This window comes from Macrotis lagotis, chromosome 4 (assembly GCF_037893015.1).
Source record: "Macrotis lagotis isolate mMagLag1 chromosome 4, bilby.v1.9.chrom.fasta, whole genome shotgun sequence".
Classification (NCBI taxonomy): domain Eukaryota; kingdom Metazoa; phylum Chordata; class Mammalia; order Peramelemorphia; family Peramelidae; genus Macrotis; species Macrotis lagotis.
Genome location: NC_133661.1, coordinates 172,644,970 through 172,663,117, shown reverse-complemented (window position 1 = coordinate 172,663,117; position 18,148 = coordinate 172,644,970). Strand labels below are relative to the sequence as shown.

Genomic DNA, 18,148 nt, shown 5'->3' with positions numbered 1-18,148 from the left:
ATATATTTTAGAGTTCAAATTCTAATTATGCCATTTACTACCAGTGGTGTCACTTGGACAAGTCACTTAATCTCATTATTTCCTTAGCCTAATTAAGTTTCCCCAAATTCAGAGAAAAGGCAAACACTGCAGGTAAGGCCTTAAGACTTTTATAATAGGACTATATCTAGATGGCAAAATCTATCTTTATAAGGTTATTCTCCTCTCCTCTAGGACATTTGATGGCAGAGATCTTGAAGGACTGAACCCTATGTTCAAACTCTTTTTACAAGTATAGGACACCTGAGCTAAGCCTGCTGCTGTAGAGAACAAATTGAGGCATTTATCGTGAGAGTAGGTACGGAATTCTTTACTCTGTAACTATAGCCCAGGGCTAAAAAACTGGAGGGAAAGAAAAGATACCTAATTCCTACTACTAAACTAACCACCTCTTCCTTTAAAGGAGAGATCTAGGCTGGTTGGTGACAAAAGGGAGGGCTTGGAGTGGCTAGGTGGTGCAGTGGATAGAGCACCAGGCCTGGAGTCAGGAGTACCTGAGTTCAAATATGGCCTCAGACATTTAATAATTACCTAGCTGTGTGGCCTTGGGCAAGCTACTTAACCCCATTTGTCTTGCAAAAACCTTTAAAAAAAAAAAAAAGGCGGGCTTACCAGTTGGCAAAAGTGGATCACATATCCAGTAAATGACAAAGGTAGGATTTAAACTTAGGTTTTTATTGACTCCAAATCCAGGACTCTGTTCACTACACTTGCCTGTTTTTAACAACTCCTCACATGGATAGCCCCTGGGACTGGGTTGTCAGATTATTTTAGACCTTAGATTATTTTAACTTTGATAAATAAAATACTAACTTTTTTAAACTCAAGAATATACTTCATCCTCTTTTATTTCACTATGACCTAAATTCCAGACTGAAATTGGAATAGTTTATGCTCATTGATCAAAATCTAAATAAAAGTGGTTTTTTTAAAGTTCTAAAACAACATAACAATACTTTATATTATTTTAAAATTTGATATAAGCACTAAGATTTCCCATTTCTTCAAAATTCAAAGATATTTACTTTCTTTTGTTACTCTAAACTGGAACACAAATGCCACATTCAAGCCTTTCCTCAAGGAATACCAGGAAGTAGCTAAGAATCACTCAAATTATTCCAAAAAGTTCACAGGAATACAATTCTGTGCTTGGCTGGTGAGTGGGTATCTATCAAACTTTTCATGTTCTGATCTGTTAACTTGTACCAGCTTTTAAATAGATCACAGGATTTTAGTGTTGGAAGGGAACATACAAGATACAAAAGTTACATAATCAGTCAACCTTCTCTAGGCCAGGGATTCTTAAGCTAGAGCATCTAGAAATTTCTTTGTTGAAATAAAAATACTTTGTTGACTACTTCCACATTAAATGACTTCCATATTTTATTTTATGCATTTAAAAACATTACTCAGAGAAAGGGGTACATTACACAAAGGGTAAGAACTTCAGCATTATATCATGCTGCCTACTTTAATAAATTTTAGAAATATTTCTCTATACATATTTCCTTTATGTTAGCCAAAAGCATGTATTTAGTTTAAGGTCTCCAAAATAGTTCTGTAGACATAGTCAGCATTGTCAAGAATATGCCTATTTACACAGTAGATGACATGTATTGATTTGAATTTACTTCAAATTTACTTTACTGTGATTATAAGCATAATAATGAATGTCACAGGGAAATTCATTTGTCTACACATAATTCTGCTTTAATATTTTATCATGATTCAAGTTCCACCACTGTCTTTTTTTTAAATATCTCATCATCTTGAGAGGTCAGAATTCTGTCTTTAAAGCTGATCAACAGTCATGTAATTAATACTAGAGTTGATGTGTAGTTTCAAATTAATCCCTATCCTATCTGCATTTTTGTATGTCTCTTCCTGGAAAACTTTCAAGTATTCAAGTGAAAATACTGTAAATCAGAGCTCTTCTAAATGCAGCCTCAATACAGAAGGACCAGGGCCATAGCTATTATACTCCCAAAAGTCAAATTCCTTTTACAATAGGCAAAATAGTCTCACAGTCCGAACCTTAAAAAAAAAAAAAGAGTAATTCCTGAACCACTCACAGACTACATTATGTTGCTAATGAGCATTTGTCAAGACTTGGGAATAAAAGATTGTTGTAAGGTAAAATTCAATAATACTTCAAGAAGCGATTTTTAAGTATATTTATACCATCATTTCATTAGCATTTATTTACTTGGTTAGTTATTGCATCAAGCTCAATAATGCATCCAGGTCGAGCAGTAGACTGTTGGCTCACAATATTAAATACTTCTCCAATGAGTTTCTGAAATAAGAAAATATTAATTAAAAGATTGTCATTATATAATATTATATAAATACCACTTTATTGTTTTATTATATCGTTTATATTGCCAGTGATAATCCAATTACCTTACACACAAAAGACTTTTACAATTTATTTACTAAATAATAATGGTAATAGTGCAAGAAAGTCACTCACTACCCATTAGTAACAGAAATATATAAATATATTTATAGAGAGAAATTTATAACATTCTCATTAACAGAACCAAGAAATAGTTTACTTTTCCATAATAATCATTTAATAAATCAACAGTAACCATTATATTTTTCCTACACTGACATATCAAGCAAGAGGTATGTTCTCTAGAAAGTGATTATCACCTTCCCCATATTAACTTTTGTGTCACTCATATCAGGCAACAGGCATTTATTAAGTGCTTATTGTGTGCTGGACACTGTGCTAAGTCCTATGGACACAAAGAAAAATAAATGAATGAATGAATGAATGAATGAATGAATGAATGAATGAATGAATGAATAAATGCTGCCTCGGTTCAAGGAGCTACCAGTCTAATGGGGTAAAGACAGTGTGCTGACAAGGTTTATGTAGGATCAACTGTGGCTAGCCAGAAGAGGAAAGGCACCAGGATCAGAACTGCTCACAGTTTCTTGAAGTTGAGACTTCAGTGAAATGATATCATTCTCTTGGTGCTGAAGTATGTGCCCGGCCTTCCCAATTAGATTTTGAGTTACCCAAGAGCAAGAACCATGGCTTCTACTTCTTTTTTATCCCCTAGTACAGTGAACAAAGAACAAAATGGGCAGCAAATAATGCTTGTTGAAATGAACTAAACAATCTATGAGGAGAACAATGAAACAACTCCTTGTTTCAAGCCCACAAGTCATGCAAAAGAGTTATAAAAGGGAATAAATCGGATGCCACAGGGAATGAGCACTGGCAGGTGCTTGTATTAACATAAAACAAGGGCTCATTAGGGAGGCTCAGCAAACCTCATTTGTATCATGAGACCTGGATTCAAAAGGTACTCTGAGACACTGGTTATCTGTACAACCCTGGGAATGCTACTTTACCAGAAATCTAACCTTCCTTCTCTATAAAATAAGAATAACAATACCTACTTCACAGGGCTGTTTCTCAAATATGAATTATTATAAAGAATCATGATTACAGTTTGGACAATAGATGAATCTTCAGCAAAATAAATCATGCTTACAAATGAGATTAATATCTGAGACATAAATCATGGTACTTTAGAGAAAGAATCAATTTCTGTTACCCTCTTTTATTTAAAATATTCATGGTATTTGTTTAAGCACTTCTACATCTACTTTGAATAAGCTTCTTGAAAGAAGGAACTGTGACATTTTGTCTTGTCTTCCCCTCACTGACTAGAACAGTACACTGTATATGTCAGTTTCTGAATAAATGTTTGTGGAATGAATGCTGAATAAATGTTATGCATAAATATTATTTCAATAAATGTCCAGTGGTACCTTTGAAAGGATACTACAAGAAATATAGAATTGTGACACATATATGCTCATGAAGAACAAAGTACATGAAGGATATGCATTTAAATAAGGACTAAACAAAGGAAGGATTTTAGAACATGTAAATATGGAATCTACATACCCACTCTGTCTTCTCATGCCCTTATCAACCAAAAATAATAAAAACTTACTGAGGATTCTGGGTCTGAAAGTTCATCAAGCAACTTTCTGGCATCTACTACAGCTTGATATAATCTCAATTTTTTGCCATCAGAAGCAACAAAGCAAGCACTAGCAGAATTGCAGTATGTACCTAAAAAAGAAGGATGGGGGGGGCGGGGAAGAAAGATAATTGCATTATCAAATGGTTTCTTATTAATATGACAGGATAAAATGATTCATAAGAAACTGATATTTCTAACACTGAATGAAATACTGAAAAATAACTAAAAATGGATGCATTTTTAAAAAGTTTTCCTATCATTTGAACTGTGTACTTAGTACAGTATCCTTTCAACACTTAACAACAAATAAATTTTATTATACAAATCATTTTACTATTAAAAGGGATTTTATTCAAAGAATTAATATATATATAATTTTAAGTGCCATAGAAATTAATATTTTAAACAAAAAATACTTGTGACTCTTCTTAAATTATTATAAAACTAATAATAATCATCCCCAAACCCAAATATTTTAAGATACCACTCACCTAGACAATAACTGGGAATAAGTGTTGGAAGCCAAGCTACATTAGAAAAGGCAGAGGTGTGGAGAGAATTGATTCGTGCCAATTCAGATACTCCTCCGGTATATGACAAAGGTCCTATTGGGTCTACACGCCACAGAATTAACTCACTGTAGATTGCATTTGGGTCATGAAAAGTACGAGTGGCTGCATTTCTAAGGGGTTCTTTAGATGAGCCTTTAATATGCTTTACAGGATCTGTAATTCTACTTAGTTTCATGTCTGTCTCCCAAAGACTATCTGATTCAGGTGTCAGCAGAGCATTATGATGAGAGGACGTTAATAATAATGGTAAAACTGAATGACAAGCCAGATCATTTAGGTGAAAGCGATGACCACAATATCTGAACTTGTGAGATACAGTTAGCACAGTGGTAAAGGCAGATTTATCAGCAAAAGTAACTGCCCATTGATTTAAAGATCCATCGACATGTTTGGAGACCATCATTACTACAGGAACTGCAATGTTCACACTCATGCTATCATGTCTGGAGCTTGTTTGGGATCCAAGAACATCATCAGTACTCTTCTCCTGTTGCCACAGGGTGTTAGTCATATCTTTAGCAGCATACATCATAATATTTTTACTGAGAGAACTGGCATCTCCAGAGGGAAATGCAACAGGAATCCGCGAAGAAAATGAAACCTAAAAACACAATTATATCCACCTATAAAATAGTTTTAAAAACAATCAGAAAGTTGTTATAAACATAATTATAAACCTATAGATTATATGAGGCAATACTCAATAATAGAGCCATCTCTACCTACAGCTCCACAGGAGCTGGAAGGAAAGGAACCTTGAAGGTTTACCCCTTCCAAAAACACCTGAAATCAGAAAAATCAACTACTAATCTTGTTAAGGGAAGAGGAGAAATATTTGCCTAAGAGAGTCAGATGGACAACTTTCTAGCTTCTCAAGAGTGAGATTTTTCAGAACGACTTATTTTATTTGAAGAGTTGAAAATTCCAAGTCAACTGGACATGTATAATCAAAGTTATTTACCCAAAAGTGTGCCAAAGTTTAAAAAAAAAGAAAAGAAAGAAAGAAATGGTTGGGGCTTATCTGTTTTATGTGAGCCAATGTCTCCCTTTAAGTAGACTGGAAAATTAGGACTTAATGATGTATTCTTACTTATGAAAAATATCATATAAATATTTTTTTAGGGGTTTGCTATTTTTAAAAGAAATACAATATTTGCTTCTTTGAGAAAATATACCTGAACTTGTCTAAATATTCCTGGATTGTATTCATCCAAATACTTCACATGCCAAACCAGAAAGGTGCCATCAATGGGGTGGATCGTAAAAAGCATATCTGGATTCCTGTTCCATTCAGTAAGTAGCATTTCAATCTTCCGATCTAATAAGACTGTAGGAAGTGGCATTGGCATACTGGCTCGGGAGTATACTCTAGGGCTCCCCTCTCGCTCTCCATCTTCATGTTCAGATGATCCTGTGCCTGTTTCAGATTCTCTATCTAAGGATAATTCTGAATACAAAGAAACAAGGAGACCAACAATATAACTCTGATGCCAACAAACAATGTAGAAATACCATATTATAAGAAAAAGCTTGCCATCTTGAATATTTCTTATCCTGATTACCATCTAGAAACAAGGAATGGCAATATCATTTTCTAAACTCTTTCAGCATGGCAAATGGTTATTTCCCACTTAACACTAAATATTTCACTCAAGATATCAATGTAGTAATATTACTACAATAGTACAATAGCAATATGGTAATAAATAGTTTCACAACATAATACATAACCTCCAAAGTCATTAAAATAATTTAATGAGGCATTAAAAATTCACTGTTCCAAGTGCATATTTTGTTCATTTAGTACTTTCATGCAATATAAGCTCCTGGCAATCTTTGTACTACCAAAAAAAATTAGAACAAAGGATACCAACCATGATCTAGCTTCATATGTAAGCCTCTCTCTCTCTCTTCCTGCAATTCCTCTTCAACTCTATCTCCATAATCATTTTCTTGTTCTACTTGCAGGTCAGAAAGCTTTCTTAACTGTTGCATAAATATTTCAGTAGAGGATGTAAAATGGAATTCCTTGTTGTTGAGCCAATGAACCACAAATCCCCCATTTCCTTCATCAAAATTAAATGCTGTTCCAGCTAGAACTGATGGAATATCTATGGAAATAAATGAGATTTAAATCTACATTTTATTTTTTAAAAATATAAATGCCCCATATCTAAAGGAGAAAAAATTGTGATTTATATAGATAATTGAATAAATAATTACTTTAAGTTGGTTGCTCTTTAAAATGGTAATGTAAGGCTTCATTTAATATAATGGTGAATATAATTTTTGAAAATTAACACACTCAATAGATATAGAAATCTATCTTACCCTAGAGGAAAAAGAAAAGGGATGGGAGAAAAGGGACAGGGGGGAGGGGCGATGTAGTTGATAGAAGAGAGGGAAGATCGAGGGAGAAGGTAGCCAGATACAAACACACTTTTGAGGAGGAACAGGATAAAAAGAGAGAAAGAGAAGAGAATAAATGGGAGTGGAGAGGAATAAGATGGAGGGAAATACAGCTAGCAATAGCAATTGAGGGAAAAAATACTGAAGCAACTTCTCTGATGGACGTATGATAAAGAATGCAATCCATCCCAGAGACAGAGATGATAGTAACTGAACAGGCTGAAGCATACTTTTTCCCTCCCACTTTATTCTTCTTGAGATTTCTCTGTCTTTGTGGGGGGAGAAGGAAATGTTTACTTTTACAAGACTATTGTAGTAACGTGAAAATAAATAAATTACATAATGGGAAAATTAATCATCTAAGTCATATATTAAATATTAAATTTCTAAGAAAATATAAACTTCCAAGCAGAATTGAACTTTTTTTTTGGTGGGGTAACTGGAATGGATTATCTGAAATAGTTCCCATACTAAATAAATGCATTTTAAAGTTTAAAAAAAGAAGTCACTAACCTCATCAGTAAGAATCTTCTAGATTTCAAAAGTACATAAAAGATAGGTAAAACAACATTTTTCCAAATACTATTAAAATATCCAGTTATATAGAGCAAATATATGTTCAAGTCCAAACCCATAGGCCATGCTGACACTGTTTTAATAATAAGAATAAATTTATAGTTGGGAGATCACCACAATTGGACCTTTCCAGATAAAATTCTCAATATAGTCAGAACAACAGGAGCCTCAATTTCTAGGTTTCTAACAAAATCTCCACAATGTAAAACATTCCTAATGAAAGTGAACATCTTCATAAATCTCTTCTGAAAAGTTAAGAACATCAAGTCACTCTACTGTAGCAGATGAGCTGTTTAGTAATAATGTAAGCCTATAGGGTGTCTGGTTTCCATGGGGAGGAGACTGTTAATACACACACACACACACACACACACACACACACACACACACACACAAACACATACATTACAGGGAGCAGCTAGGTGGTGCAGTATATAGAACACTGACCCTGTCATCGGGAGGACCCGAGTTCAAATCCACCCTCAGATGGTTAATAATTCCTTAGATGTGTGACCTTGGGCAAGTCACTTAACCCCATTGCCTTGTCAAATATATATATTACAAAAACTGGGATCTGTCTGTGGCTATTGTGCAACATGCAGATATGGGAGAGTAAGACAAAAGTGGGGATAAAGAAACTGACCCCAAACAATCATAGAATTCGAAAAGATCTTCTAACCTGACCTAAAAAAGTCAGATCAAGGCCTGCTCCAAATAGTCCTGGGTAGATCTAAGGTTTCTGACCTCTTTAAGTGAGCATACTTAATGAGGTCCATACATATTACTATACACTCCCTCCCTCTATGATGATTGAGGCTTATAATATCAATGAGATAGTGATCCTGATTATTCAAACCAATGGCTGCTTGGAGGGGAGGAGAAAGTCTTTCAAATTGCATATAAAACTGGACATTGTCACAAATTGAGGTTTTTCCCCACTAGGGGAGCTAGCCCCTTTCTGCAGAAAACTTAATTAATAAAAGCTATTTAATCATTCCAGACTAAGTTTTTATAATTATGAGCTACTTATATCAGTGTATGAGGTGAAGGATCAGATGATTTCAGACTTGTGAGGCAGCTAAGGTAAGCCACTTGATGAAGCATGCTGGACTTTGGGTGAAAAAAATCTGAGTTCAAGTCCTGCCTCAGATCTTTAATATCAAGTAAGTCAATTAATTGACACCAGTCATAGTTACCTCATCTGTGAAATGGAAATAGTAATTGTACCTATCTCACAGGGTTATGTCAATCAAAATAAGATAATAAACAAAAATAATCTTACAAACTATCTACTACATGTGCGTTTATATATGTGTATATAATGTATATTTCTATATTCAATTAATATAATATTAAATATTCTTTATAAATTCTGACATTCCTTCTAAAACTTTATGTTTCTGATTTGGGATAAGGGACTTGTTGAATTATCGATGGATGGATAAATGGAAGGGACTGGTAATGAATCCTGAAATAATGTTGAGTACAAAACCCCAGCAGTTAAGATGAAGGTTCCTGGGTCGCAAATCTGTCAAGAGCCATGTCCATAATCCTAAGGTTACAGGACTTTTGACAATGCCATTCTTTCAAATGTCCTTTCTTTGCCAAACTGGATTTTCATTCAGAGAGGGTATCAGGTTAAAAATCCTGCCATTCTAATAATACTGACTTCCCCACAATTTCTCTAGTCTTCATTTAATCTCCAAGGGAGTTCTCTGTCACTAGAACCAGGTCTGAGGTTGGGATCTCCACCACACCACAACCATTTATGCTGCTCCCCCCCACAAAAAAAAAGCCATATATCAGACGAGGAGTTAGTCTACTTTACCCAAATTCCTTCAATGAAGTGAAATATCAAAAAAAGGAGAGGAAAATCTTTCTAGTATAGTAGAAGAGAAATAGAGATTCCACTAACCAAGTAAAATAAATATTACCACTGTAAACACTACCACCCTGAGACTATAGTACTAGAACAGAAAGAAAAGAAAGCAAGAAAAAGGAAAAGTAGTGAAAGTATTGAAACAATGTATTAGTTAATCAGCGTGCCAAGTGGAAAGCTGAAGCTTCAAAAGCCACAGCACTCCAAGCTTTCCAAGAGACTAGATCATCCTAATTTAAGAAACAAAATCTTAAAATAATATAAATCAATCCTAATTAGAAAATATTTAAAGAGACCAAACAAAAACATGAGCAGAAATGTGTAATGTGCCACATCCTATACAGTACTGTTTTTGAAGAACATTATTGTATGTCCATGTATATAAAAGATATGATAACACCTTTTACCTGTGACAGGGTTGATACTTGCTGCAATATGGAAGTGACACAGTGCATTAGCATGATGGGAAATATGTCTCTGAACTTCATGGGTTCCCATCTGGTCAGGCATTAATTCAGTGTGAGTTACAAGAACAGAAGATCTTCTTTGACCTTTCCTTAAATTTTTCAAATGATGAATGGTCTGAAATAGTATTAAACAAAAAGTAACTGTTAAGTAATCCTGGAAAGTCAAATACATATATTTGTTAGCTTTCCCTTTAATTTATCACTGATTTCTGCAATTCTTTCAGTTTTTTCTCAGAAACACTTGGGATTACCACCATCTGGGCTTTGACAAGTAAGATTCTCAATCGGTTTAGAACAGCATAGGTCTTATTTTCTAGGCTTCTAATATAGTTTCACAGTATGAGGCACAAGATAAATGTCCATTGAAGTTCACAAACTTCTGTTGTATAAATGTTTAGGAGCATGATAATCTGTACTATGTGGGTTCCCTTGAGTCATTAAGGAGTAAAGGAAATTTTCCTGAAGCTATAAGGAAAAAGAGGCTTGCCTCTTGCCAGTGTTCTCAAATGGTTCATGGCACTCATCTTCCTAGGGAAAGATTATCTGCAATGTGGATGGCTGAATAGATAATCAGTTTTACTGGGCAACAGCTAAAGAATTTATGAGTTGGGAGGGAGCTTAAGAGGTCATTTAATTCAACATACAGAAATCTCCTTTACAATATCCCAGACAAGTGATTGTTTAATCTGTTTGCAATATAGTGGCAGCAAAGAAAACAATTCTAAATATAATTCTAAAGTAGAACTTATAGCCTAAGCACAGTCCCTTGCATTTGGTTAGCAAGTAATCAGTATAGTACATTTGTTGAATTTATCTGAACATGTCAGTGACATGAAAAAATATGTACCTAGTATTTAGTATAGGAAAAAAATCAGTCACCTATGAAAAAGAAACAGTTATCAAGTGAAGGAATGAAAGAATAAAAAAGAATTCATGAAGCACTTATTACTGCGCTAAACACAGTGGGTACAAACCCAGAAGCAAAACAATCCCTGAAAACACATAAAGGGATAGTTGAGAAATCCTTCAATAAATTCCTAAATTCCAGACCCTGTGGCCAGCTCTGGAGACACAAAGAAAGGCAAAAGACAGTCCCTTCTTTCACAAGGCTCACAGTCTGATGAAGGAAACAATATGAAAACAACTAAATCCTACACAATAAGTAGGGAATAATGAAAAGAGAAAAGAGACTTCTATGAAGGAAGGCTTCTCAAAGAAAGCAGATGGACTTGAAGAAAGCTAGGAGGCAGTGAGGATGAGGGAAAGCATTCTAGGGATTAGGGACAACCAGAGAAAATGCCCCAGGTAGGAAGATGGAGAGTCTTGTGGATAAATACCAATGTTTTCTTAGAGAAGACATTGGTATCCTGAACCTCCCTAAGTCTGCATTAAGCTACTTGGACAAATCACTTAACATCTTCAGTCTCAATTTCCTCACCTGTAAAATGGGAATAATAAATTTGTATTTGCATAACTCATCAATATCTAATACAGCAATCATTCCACAAAATTAGCTTATCTTTGATATTTCAATCCCTTCAAAGGGCTATACTGGCAAAATTAAATCCATAAAGACAAATTAATTTCTATCCATGAACTATATCTTCTCTTTCAAGAGGTACCATCAGATTTTCTTCTCCCCTCTCCTTTGATCTGTCTCAGAGGTGACAGTGGGAGTGAAAAATTAAAATTAGCATGTGAGTCAAATAATTCTATTTTTTTACTACTTAAGAAAAAGAACTTTTAAAGGGAAAAACATTTAAAAAAGCAGATCAAATAACTTTTCTATTTCAATTTCAACTTTTCTTTATCACTGTAAAACCCAAAATCATAGAACTTCAAGGGAATATGAAGGTCATTCTGGTCCTACCTATTCTCCAAAACATCTCTGAGTGGACCTCATCTAACTCTAGTTGAAAATTCCTAGTATACAGTCTGAATCCTCCTCACTGTAGAGTGAGAAACAATCTTTTAATTTACATGCATTTATTTTGAAAAGTTTACTATATACATAAAGTTCCCAGGCACTGAAGTTTAAGACTAGGGTCAAAAGTCCTTTGCTCTATTTAGCTGTTCATTAATTTCATGCTTAATAATCCTAATTAAAGCTAAAGTCTTTTCTCAAGTCTAATTTCATGCTTAATAATGCTAATTAAAGCTAAAGTCTTTTCTGCCCCTTTTCTGAAGAACAATTGTTACTTTGTTTTGTCCATCAACTGTTTCATTTCATTTCATCGATTTTTGCTTTTCACTGTGAAGTGAAAGAAGCTTTTCTCCCGACTTCTATCATCAAACCTGTGCTTAAGTGAGGTCAAGAGCTCATGTGAGTGCCTGAGCTTCCCTGAGAGCCTATTAAGATGTTTTTTCTAATTAGGATAGAATTCCTGCTTTGACTGAGCCCTTCAATTGAGTTCATTTCATTATTTACCAGCATCTATTTACAGAATGGGATTCTCCACTATTATAATTTTCACAACATATTTCTTTGAAAATTATTCTTAGGAAATTTTAAAATATACCTTAAGTTTCAGAGTTTATACAGATTTCCTTTTAGGATCATTCTTGTATAGCGTAAAGGACAACCACTCACCAGAGATCCTGAGTTTCTGCCTCTGCTCATCCTGAAGAGGTCCAGAGCCCATAAAGGTGGCTTGCCCAAGGCCACACAGCTAGGTAATTATTAAGTGTCTGAGACTGGATTTGAACTCAAGTCCTCCTGACTCTAGGGCCGATGCTCTATCCACTGCGCCACCAAGCCACCCCTCAGAGGCCATAAAGTTAAAAGGATTGGAATGATAAGTGCAGTATTAATGCTATCCTGACCTCCTCTCACCCTATTCCCTTGCAGGTTGGGCTACTTTTCCTTAAAAAGCACTGAGACAAGGGATGGAGTCAAGATGGCAGAGAAAAGACAAGAACTCCTGTGAACTCTCACCTAGACCATTCCAAATACCTTTAAATAATGACTCTAACCAAATTCTAGAGTGACAGAACCTAAAAAAAAGACTGAGTGAAACCATTTTCCAACCCAAGACAACTTGGAGGATCCAAAGGAAGGGCCTATTATACCTGAGATAGAAAGGGCCTGCAGTTGAGACAGCTAGATGATGCAATGGATAGAGTACTGGCTCTGGAGTCAGGAGGACCTGGACTGGAATCCAGCCTCAGATACTAAATAATTACCTACTTGTGTGACTTTGAGCAAGTCACTTAGCCCAATTGCCTTGCAAAAAAAAATGGGGAGGGGGGGGAGGCTGTGCTCCAGCTCTAGTCATCCAGGAATAGTCCAGGGGGTGCCTGCTCTGTGGCAGCAGGGCAGTTTTCAGACCTCTCAGTACAGGGACTGGTAAGGACAATGGGGAAGGTCAACAAGAAAACGCTACCACACTAGAGTAAGAGGGGAGCCCAGTCCAGTACGGTCCCAGCCCCAGCCCCAGTGGACCAGGGGCAGACCTGGGGAGCTACCCACTAACTCTTCCAGAGTTCTCAGCCCAAGGACAGTAAAGGGGGTCAAAGAAGATTGTAGAGATCTCTCTCTGCTCTCCCTGGGGCAGGACTCTGTGGCTTTCCCCATACTCAGATCCAGGTCTCAATCTGGGACCCCAGTCTCAGGAAAGATGCTTTACTGCCATAGTGGAGCAGGGACCCTCCTCATAGCTACAGGGCAGAGGGGAGTGCTTGTAGTCATCCACAGACCAGAGCACATATCAGGAGAGCAGCCCAAACCTCTCATAAGATCTGGGAGTAATTGAAATACCTGAAAACAGCTGCAAAAACCCTTAAAAGTTTGGGACAGTGTGCCCACCACCCTGGAAGCAGAGCCTCACCTTAACACAGAGCAAAAATCAAGTCATAGGCTAGGGAAATGAGCAAACAACAGAAGAAAAAAAAATCTGACCATAGACAATTACTTTGATCCTACGGAGGACCAAAAAACAAACACACTTAGAAGATAACAAAATCACAGCATTTATATCCAAAATCTCTAAGTAAAATATGGATTGGTCTCAACCAATGGAGGAGCTCAAAAAAGATTTTGAAAATCAAGTTAGTGAGGTAAAGGAAAAATTGGGAAAAGAAATGAGAGCAATGTAGGGAAAATCATGAAAACCAAGCCAGCAGCTTGGTGAAAGAATTACAAAAAAATGTTGAATAATACCTTAAAAACCAGTTCAGGTCAAATGGAAAAAGTTGTCCAAAGGGTCAATAAGGAGAATAATGCCTTAAAAAGCAGAATTGAACAGATGAAGGATGAATCCTTCAAATGTAGAATGGAACTAAGTAAGCTAATGAATTTATGAGAAATCGGGAAACAAAACAAAAGCAAAAGAATAAAAAACTGGAAGAAAATGAGAAATACTTCACTGGAAAAAGAACTCACCTGGAAAGCAGATCCAGGAAAGATAATTTAAAAATTACTAGACTACTTGAAAGTCATGACCAAAAAGAAAAGAAAAAAAAAAAGCTGAGACTTCATTTTTCAAGAAATAATCCAGAAAAACTGCCTTGATATCCTAGAAACAGAGGGTAAAATAGAAATTAAAAGAATCCATTGGAATGGGGCAGCTAGGTGGTGCAGTGGATAGAGCACCGGCCTTGGAGTCAGGAGTACCTGAGTTCAAATCCGACCTCAGACACATAATAATTACCTAGCTGTGTGGCCTTGGGCAAGCCACTTAACCCCCATTGCCTTGCAAAAACTAAAGGAAAAAAAAAATCCATTGGAATCCTTAAAGAGATTCCAAAATGAAAACCTCCAGGAATATTATAGCCAAATTTTAGAACTCCCAAGACAAAGAGAAAATATTACAAACCGTCAGAAAGAAACAATTAAAATATCATGGAGCTACAGTTAGGATAACACAAGATTTAGCAGCATCCACATTAAGGGCTCGTAGGGCTTGGAATATGATATTCCAGAAGGAAGTGTGGGAGAAACATAGCTTAGACCAACACTTCACACCCTATACCAAAATAAGATCAAAATGGATACAGAATTTAGACATAAAAAACAATATTATAAGCAAACTACAAGATCAAGGAGTAGTTTCCTGTCAGATCTATGGAAAGGGAAGCAGTTTATGACTAAGGAAGAGATGGAGAACATCACTAAAAACAAACTAGATGATTTTGATTTCATTAAATTAAAGTTTTTGCACAGATAAAACCACTATAACCAAGATCAAAAGAAATAAAGTAAATTGGGAAAACAATCTTTACAACTAATGTTTCTGACAAAGGACTCATTTCTAAAATATACAGAGAACTGAGTCATATTTAAAAAAAAAAAAAGCCATTCCCCAATTGACAAATGGTCAAAGGATAATGCAAAGGCAATTTACAGATGAGGAGATCAAAACAATCCATAGTCATATGAAAAATTACTCTAAATCATTACTTATTAGAGAAATGCAAATTAAAGATTCTCTAAGGTACCACCTCACACCTCTCAGACTGGCCAATATGACCAGAAAGGACAATGATCAATGTTGGAAAGGATGTGGGAAATTTGGGACCCTAATACACTGCTGGTGGACCTGTGAATTCATTCAACCTTTCTGGAGAGTAATTTGGAATTACACCCAAAGGGCAGCAAAAATGTGCATACCCTTTGATCCAGCCATACCACTACTGAAAAGAGGATGGAAAAGGGTAAAAACATGACTTGTACAAAAATATTCATAGCAGCCCTGTTTGTGGTGGCAAAGAATTGGAAATCAAGTAAATGGCCTTCAATTGGGGAATGGCTTAACAAACTGTGGTATAAGTATGTCATGGAACACTACTATTCTATTAGAAACCAGGAGGGATGAAAAAAAAACAAAAAAGAAACCAGGAAGGATGGAAATTCAGGGAAGCCTGGAGGGATTTGCATGAACTGATGCTGAACGAGATGAGCAGAACCAGAAAAACACTGTATACCCTTCACAGCAGCATGGGGGTGATGACCAACCTTGATGGATTTGCTCATTCCATCAGTGGAACAATCAAGGACATTTTAGGACTGTCTGCAATGGAGAATACCATCTGTATCTAGAGAAAGAACGATGGAATTTGAACAAAGATCAAGGACTATTACTTTTAATTTAGGAAAAAAAAACCTGATATCTTATTGTCTGATTTTGCTGTCTCTTATACTTTATGTTTCTTCCTTAAGGACATGATTACTTTCTCATCACATTCAATTTGGATCAATGTATACCATGGAAACAATGTAAAGATTGGCAAATTGCCTTCTGTGGGGGTGGGGGAAGGGAACTAAAATTGGGGGGGGAAATTATAGAAATCAAAATATATAAAATCTTTAAAAATAAAATTTAAAAAAATTTTTTTTGAAAAAGAAAAGAGCCTAACATAACTCAAGACAATAAACAATTGTAGACTTTTTGAAGTATCTACCAGTTATGCTTCCTGACCTAAAAAGGTTCACCTTGTTCTCCAAATGACAGTCAATGATCATGACTCATGGAATACTAGGAAACCCAAAATTACAAGTGACCCACAATCAACTGATAAACACTGATGATCCAGGCAAGACAAAAGCAGAAGTATTTGTTCTGGGGGAGGTAGGGTAACACAATTTTTTAAAAAGTACAAACTAGATACGAGATGATTGAATGGAGATGTCATCAGAAGGTTTTATAGAAAGGGTGATACTTGACTTCCAGCCAAGATGGCAGAGAGAAGACAGGCACAGTTCTGAAGTCTCCTGATCTCTTCTCCATATATCACATGAAACAAACCTCTTAAAAGAAATCTGACCCACAAAACCCAGAAAGAAAAGCCAGGAGAAAGAACATCTACCTCGGGATTTGTCCCCAGCAGCAGCTTTGGCTGAATTGGGGGAAAGGGGGGGGTGAGTCAGGGCTCAGAGGGAGGATCAGCCCGGGATCAGCCAGATCAACAGCTGAATTGGAACCGGGAGTCTGAGGGCCCAAGAGCGGGACCTGCTGGATCAGCAGTGGGGCTGGATGACAGGGACTTGGGTCCGCGGGGAGCAGAGGCGCTGGGTGTTGGTGCTGTACCCCTGGGGCTTTGGGACTGGGCTGGGGGAAGAGTTGTGGTGCAGGAGAGCTGGGAACACCATTCTGGGCTCCTCTGGTGCCATTACAACTCAGACCTCCTCCCAAACAAACAAATGCAAACTACTTCTGCCTCAGGCCCAGGTGTGTGAGCAGAACCAGCCCAGCTGAGGAATGACCTCAGGCCAGGGTAAAACCCACCAATGATTGAAGGCAAAAGAATTCAATAGTTCCAACCCCTCCTTTCAAGCAAAGAGAGAAGACCTCAACCAAGGTCACAGACACTCCAGAGAAAGCAACCACCACCTCCTACTGGCCAGCCAGAGAAACTGCACTCAGGGAGTAAAGCCTTTAACGATCCCAAGCCCTGGTGAACCAGCCCCCCCCCCCCACCACTCAAGGTCTTAGCAAAACAAAGAAGGGTCAGCGAAAAGGTGGATCCATAGAAAAATTCCTGGAAGGGAAAGACCCCAACTCAGAGAGACCTGGAACCTCTGAGGAGAATACAATCTGGTCTCCAGCACAGAAAGACTTCCTTGAAGAAATAAGGAAGGAGCTTAAAAATTTGGGAAAGACAATTAATACCTTGCAACAAGAAAACAAAACTTTAGAAAGCAAAATTGGACAAATACAAAAGGAGAATAAATCTCTCAGATCATCAATTGGACCAATACAAAATGAGAATAATTCTCTCAGATCCTCAGTTGGGCAAATGCAAAAAGAAAATATTTCTCTCAAAACATCAATTGGTCAAATGGAAAGCTCTTTCAAAAGTAGAATTTGACCAATTAGAAAAGGAGTTGGAAAGGGTTAATGAAGAAAACTCCTCCCCAAAAAATAAGAATGGAGTCTACAGAAACTAATGACTCTATGAGACAGCAAGAGTCAATTAAACAAAATCAAAAAATAGAAAAAATAGAAGAAAATGTAAAATACCTCATCAACAAAACCTGACCTCAAGAATACGAGGAGGGGCAACCTGAAAATTATAGGACTTCCTGAAAACATTGAAGAGAAAAAAAGCCTGGACTTAATATTACAGGATCTAGTGATGGAAAACTGCCCTGATAACATGGAATCGGAGGGCAAAGTAGTTATTGAAAGAGTACATCGATCCCGACCAGAAAAAGATCCTAAAATGAAAACACCAAGGAATGTTGTGGCCAAACTC

General features: G+C 36.5%; 1 protein-coding gene across 1 annotated transcript in view; it reads right to left on the bottom strand.

The window, feature by feature from the left end:
• DMXL2 (Dmx like 2) overlaps nucleotides 1–11,615 on the bottom strand; it is a 100,056-nt gene extending 88,441 nt beyond the window's left edge. The window contains exons 1-6 of the mRNA XM_074234680.1: nucleotides 9,896–11,615; nucleotides 6,499–6,735; nucleotides 5,800–6,071; nucleotides 4,544–5,225; nucleotides 4,020–4,141; nucleotides 2,246–2,335 (exon numbers count right to left, since the gene is read on the bottom strand). Of these exons, the coding sequence (XP_074090781.1) occupies nucleotides 2,246–2,335; nucleotides 4,020–4,141; nucleotides 4,544–5,225; nucleotides 5,800–6,071; nucleotides 6,499–6,735; nucleotides 9,896–10,127 (1,635 nt within the window). The 5' untranslated portion in view covers nucleotides 10,128–11,615. The remainder of the gene's footprint in view (nucleotides 1–2,245; nucleotides 2,336–4,019; nucleotides 4,142–4,543; nucleotides 5,226–5,799; nucleotides 6,072–6,498; nucleotides 6,736–9,895) is intronic.
• Nucleotides 11,616–18,148: the final 6,533 nt, after the last annotated feature.